This window comes from Ipomoea nil, unplaced genomic scaffold, assembly GCF_001879475.1.
Source record: "Ipomoea nil cultivar Tokyo-kokei standard unplaced genomic scaffold, Asagao_1.1 scaffold1043, whole genome shotgun sequence".
Classification (NCBI taxonomy): domain Eukaryota; kingdom Viridiplantae; phylum Streptophyta; class Magnoliopsida; order Solanales; family Convolvulaceae; genus Ipomoea; species Ipomoea nil.
Window position 1 is genome coordinate 12097088 of NW_017617471.1, and position 6000 is coordinate 12103087.

General features: G+C 34.3%; 1 protein-coding gene across 1 annotated transcript; it reads right to left on the reverse strand.

Moving 5' to 3' along the window:
- Positions 1 to 3497: 3497 nt before the first annotated feature.
- Positions 3498 to 4979, reverse strand: LOC109181276 (bidirectional sugar transporter SWEET17-like). The gene is made up of 5 exons (XM_019331028.1): positions 4946 to 4979; positions 4736 to 4772; positions 3870 to 4089; positions 3678 to 3759; positions 3498 to 3541 (listed from the first exon to the last, which is right to left on the reverse strand). The coding sequence occupies exons 1-5, from the start codon at positions 4977 to 4979 to the stop codon at positions 3498 to 3500; spliced, it is 417 nt and encodes a 138-aa protein (XP_019186573.1).
- Between the last annotated feature and the right edge of the window lie 1021 nt (positions 4980 to 6000).

A 6000-nucleotide genomic window follows, 5' to 3' on the forward strand; every position in this document is an offset into this window, starting at 1 on the left:
CATAGCCTTGAATATAATAAGCTAATTTTTTCCCCTTTCTCTGCCCGGTTGTTATTTTCGCCGTCGCAGATGCTCCGCCACCGTCGAGAAATGTCTCGGCATCCACCACTTGCAAGTCCACTCCCTACCCATCTTACTGCCAAACTGTTCTACCCAGCAACAACTCTTCTTCCAATGTCTACGACTATGGCCGATTCTCCGTCTGCAAATCCTTATCCACTGCGCACAAGTTTCTGTCATTGATCCAGAAGTACCTTCGCCGCAATTCCAAGTCGTTAACCACCACCACCGTTGTTCGAGCTCTCAAGGATTGCGAGTTCCTCGCCGATTTAAACATGGATTATCTCTCCAGTTCTTTCAAGACTATCAACGGGACTTCCCGGTATCTCCCGATGTTGGAAGCCGATGACGTGCAAACATTGCTCAGCGCCATTCTCACCAACAGGCTGACGTGTATAGACAGCCTGCAAGTGACGTCGTCAGCTTGGAGCGTTAGGAATGGGATCGTGGAGCTGCTGGCGAACGACACGCAGCTGTTTAGTGTTTCTATGGCTTTGTGCACTAAAGGGTGGGTGCAAAGGAAAAAGAAGGCCGCCGATGTCGGAGCTTGGCGTCCGACCAAGAAATAGCTTGGGTTCTGGAACGGGCGTTTGCCTCTGAAGATGTCGAAACGGACGAAGGCGATTTTCGAGCGAGTTATCCGGAGAAAGCTCCTGCAAACTCAGGAAGATGACCAGGTTCTGGTGACTGACATTGTGGTTGTGAGTCAAGGTGGGAGTGGAAATTTTACCACCATTAATGACGACATTGCCGCTGCTCCCAACAACACTCTGTCTGACGACAACTACTTCGTCGTAAACGTGACTGCCGGCGTGTGCGAGGAATACATCTCCATTGCCAGGAACAAGAAATACTTGATGATGATTGGCGACGGCCTTAACTAGACCATCATCACAGCTATGTTGATGGCTAAACTACTTTCAATTCTTACTCATGTGAAATTTCAATTATACATGTGATTTAAACGGAGTTAAACTGATGGTCTCATAGAAGGACCAAATCTGCTTAATGGTCAAATAATTGAGGGACCAATTGTGTTCAAATTGGGAACTAAGGATGGCATTGCAAATTGGGCACTAATTGAGGGAGCAAAACTACGATTTCCCCTACTTATTATAAACAATGCTATGTGAAATTCCACTTTTACCCATGTTTTAAACGGTGTTAAACGACCATACAGATAGAAGGACCAAATCTGCTTAATGGTTGAATAATTGAGGGACCAAATGTGTTCAAATTGGGAACTAAGGATGACATTGCAGAATGGACACTAATTGAGGGACCAAAAGCGCGATTACCCCTATATATATGTGTGTGTGTGTGTGTGTGTGTGTGTGTGTCCACGATCAAGTGCGAAGGACTTCTCAGTTGAAAAATACGCACAAATCTCAGCCATAAAATTCATTTAGATCTACTGCTCTTTAAAAAAAATACATTTTAAATGAACAAAAACGGTATACTTAAAAGCACAAAAATGTGCATTTGAAGGTCAAAATTATGCACTCGAAAGTATAAATATGTGCAATCGAAGCAATTTATAGTACCAAAAAAGGAAAATTATTCAACTTAAGTAGTGTTATTAAAGATATTGCATGCTCATACCAATCGTTGGTAAATCTCACAAATTTCATTAAAATTTAGTTATCCGTTATTGGAAATAATGGAAGGTAAGGGAGGTGATAATTTAATAAATAAATAAATAAATAATATTTAATTAAACAAAAAAAAAAAAAAAAAAAAAAAAAAGAAACCCCGAATAAAGTTGCAATGGTGCCAAAAACTAGTTTCTACTTACAACAATACAATAATTTCAATGCCAACAACACTCAAGAATTCATAGGTTCAAACTGTGCACAAAGATGATGGATCTTTCATGGGACAAAAATATAAGAAGAATGGGTATCATGATCTTGGCTCATTGAAATTGAGGAAATAGTTCTCATTATATTTCGAATGCTTGATAACCTTCTTGGAGATGTATGTTTACTAGCATTATCTGAAGTCTCCTTATTAAACTCTTCATCTTCATGAACCTCCGCCATTTCAGTTGATATCACCTTACTCGATTTCTTCTTGTAAATCATGTAAATAATAAGTTGAGCTATGCCCGACATGATTCCAATTACATTTGGCACCTACATACAATTATCCGAAAAGTAAGATTAGGGGTTGTTGAGTTTAGTATGGAAAATAGTGGTCAACTGTAAGAGCATCCCCAATAAGGGGATTGTACACCGTATTTAAGAAATATATGCCAAGTTAGAAGAAAGAGAGTGAAGTTAGAGAAGGTTGGAGTTTCTTTTGTTAATATGGAGATTTTGCAGAGATAGTGGGTTCCACTTGTGGGAGAGAGAGCTGCGCCTCGGCGTGAGGCGCAATTCTCGCACTCAGGCTGGGGCATAATTTTTTTTTTTCAGATTTTAATTTTCTTTTTTTTTTTCCTTTTTCTTTTTTTTTTTCTCCCCTCCCATTTTAAAACCTCATCAAATCTTTATACTATTGAGAATGTCCTAATTAATTAAATTAAAAAGAAGAAGAAGATCAGAGCTTACGTGGGATATGAAGATTTAAAAAGAAGATGTTTTAGTCTCAGAAGATTTCAATATTTCAAGTATAAATGTACATAATGTAGATGGGAAATTTGAAATTAGGGAAATTTGAAATTAGGGAAATTTATGTATATGCAGGCTAAAAATTAAAGATAGACTTACAATGATATAAAGGTCCATAAGAAACATAGCAAAAGCAAACCAAGCAGCCGCGTTTAGAAGCAAGAAAAGTGAGACTATGAATGGCATGTATTCCACACTTCTCGTCTTAATCACACTTATCTGACAGTTAAAACGAATTGACTTATCACATCGTAATTTAATAAAAAAAAATCTATTTATTAAAGGTGACATCACTTTATCTTTTAGTGTGAAATTTCTTGATCAGATTTTTTTTTTTTTTTTTTTTTTTTTTGCATGTCATTATTGGTATGGTAGTTTTCTTTTCTTTTAACTCATAAGTTTGGTCAATTTATGATGATTAATAATCCATGGCAAATCTCCTATGAAACTGTTACACAAATCTTCATCATATCCATGAGACATATTAGGTTTTTACAAATATTATATTTTCTCTTATAAGTATTAAAATTTTCTTCTTAAATAAATTTTCAACCTTAATATTACATTTTGATTTAGAAATATTACATTTTTTCATAAGTATTACATTTTCTCTTATAACTTATAAGTAACAATTAATCAATGTATCTTGATTAGTATTACACATATTTTTTCTCATAAATAATTGTTCAACTCCTAAATATTACGAAGTACATTTTGATTTCAGATTATTAACATTTGTTAAAAAATGTTACACCTAGCTAACTTTCTCAAACAATTTATTCATAATTAATATTGCATTTCGAACATAAGTATTACATTTCCATCTTAATTAACCTGACCCGTCTCATATATCTTATAAAAGTGTTTTTCTAAAATAAAAAAAGTAAAAAGTTTGAATGTAAAAAAGCAAATTAAATAAAGTTACCATAACGGAAATAGGGGCGGCATACATGATAGTTGTGAGGACCGCACACAAAATTCCAACAAATGTATGTCTTGCATTACCGTGGAAAACAAAGACAGATAAAGCAATGGCCAATCCTGGAAAACATATGTTCATTAACCCCACCAACATCAACGATTTCACCTGATAACAATCCAAATTAAATAATCACAATGAAAATTCTCTTTTATTATTTAATTTAAATTAGAACCATAGTTTATAATATAATATAATGTAGAAATTAAATTAAATACCTTTTTATGGATGGGAGCATAAACGAGGTAAATTATGAGATAAATAATTTGGGAGAGCACACCAACAGAATTTACTGTGATAATAAGTAAACCTGCATCAACTGGGACAAGAATACCATACAAAACCCATAGGCTTCTGCACACCAATTGGCACATATGGGGGACTGCATCGTAACCCTCTGCTGATATCTTCTTCTTCACCACCTTCCACAATGTTAACCTATCCATTTCATCATAAACATATATAATTATATATATAATCAGTCATTCTTATCCTATCCTATCTGTCATGTCAAAAATGTATATATGTTGTATCCCCAACCCTAAGGGCCCCCCACACCCCGGCCCGACAAAACATTTGGGAGGATATAAATCACGGTGACTCTGGTTCAGCAGACAGGGCCAAATGCGGTGCGCACAAGGAATTTGCCCACTTTGAACATAATTCCTACACTGCAGCCGCCTTGGTCTCTTCTCCCAAATACTGCTCACTGAACCATTGAGCTAAACCCGTGCGGGCTGTATATATGTTGTATGTATGTATTGCATGCAAGATTAGGTGATAAGATCGAATAGGGTCTTGTGGGAAACATGAGAATGAATCTTGACCGTCGATCAAAAATAGTGAATGAATGCGGTCTATACTTAAATGAACAACATATATAGTGGCATTTTTATAAATATAGAATTTTCATTTTATAATTTAATTTGTTGCTATATGCTCCATGTTTGATATGCATCCATGTTAATTACAACTTTCTAACAAAGGAAAGAATTAAAATTAAAATTTTTAAAAAAAAAAGGAAAATTTTAGAAAATTAAATGGAATGTAAAAGAAAAATTCTGCAAAAAAAAAATATACTTACGCTGGAGAAGCACAAAGTAAAATAGTGATAATATTGCCTGTAATGCACAAGAATGACAGTTACATTCATTGGAACGAAAATTAATTAAATGACAGTTACTAGTAAATCCTTTTCTCAGCTCACAATATATTTACAAGCAATTAATAAATATAAACACAATAAATAACATTTATTTATATTATTGAAGAAAGAAATTAACTGATAACGAACCTATAACACCCACTATAAATTCTGGCTTAACCATGCTCGAGAGTAATTACTTTGACACGTAATTGAATGAAAAAAGTTATTTACTTCACTCAAAGGGATTTAGATTTGGCTCCGAATACCAAAAAATAAATGATCGCACATATATGGTAGAAGAAGTGAGGCTGAAGAGTCTATGCTCTTCCTGCCACATTTTATAAGCTACAAAACATAAATTTCGAGATCAGAAACTCATACTTGCCGTTTGACCAAAAGATTCCATTTTAAGTACACATATTACTATATTAGAAAACAGGTTGTTTAATTTCGTGCACGGGCTTAACTCACTAGTTCAGTAGATAATATTTGGAAGAAGAGATCAAGGTTCGAACCTTACGGCTACAGTGTAAAGATTATGTTTAAAGTGGACAGATCCCTTGTGCGCACCGATTTTGTGTAAAAATTATGTTTAAAGTAGACAGATCCCTTGTGCGCACCGACTTTGCCGGGATGTGGGACCTTGGGATTGAAGATTCAACGAAGAAAACATGTTATTTGATGCTGACATATACTTTGACATTTTATATATAAAAAAGAATATGACTAAGATTACAAGTCTTGACTCGATCAGAATTTTATTGTAACAATATTTAAACTAATGTTAATTGTAATCATCTATGATATACGAGAAGTTTTGTATATTCGGGGCAGCTTTTATTTTTTTATATCAATTTATTAATAGTTTAATCTTCCAAAGCCAATGAAAATTATCAAGTATCCAAAGTACATAACAAGAAGCAGCTGTATTTTTATTTTATTTGAATTGTCTCGTGTATTGTTTTTAACTGCTTGGTGCTTTTTTATCAGCCCTTTGATACCTTACTGTAGTATGAGATACAATTTCCAGGCAAAAAGAAAAAAGAAATCAAATTAAATGTGCCCTTTTTTTTTTTAAGGAAAAAGAATTTATTCAACCTTAAGATATGAATTGTTGAAGGAAAAGTAGTAAACCAAGAAAAATCAAGAGTAAATACCTAAAATGGTCCCTCGACTATAGCTAAATTCACAAATTGGTCATT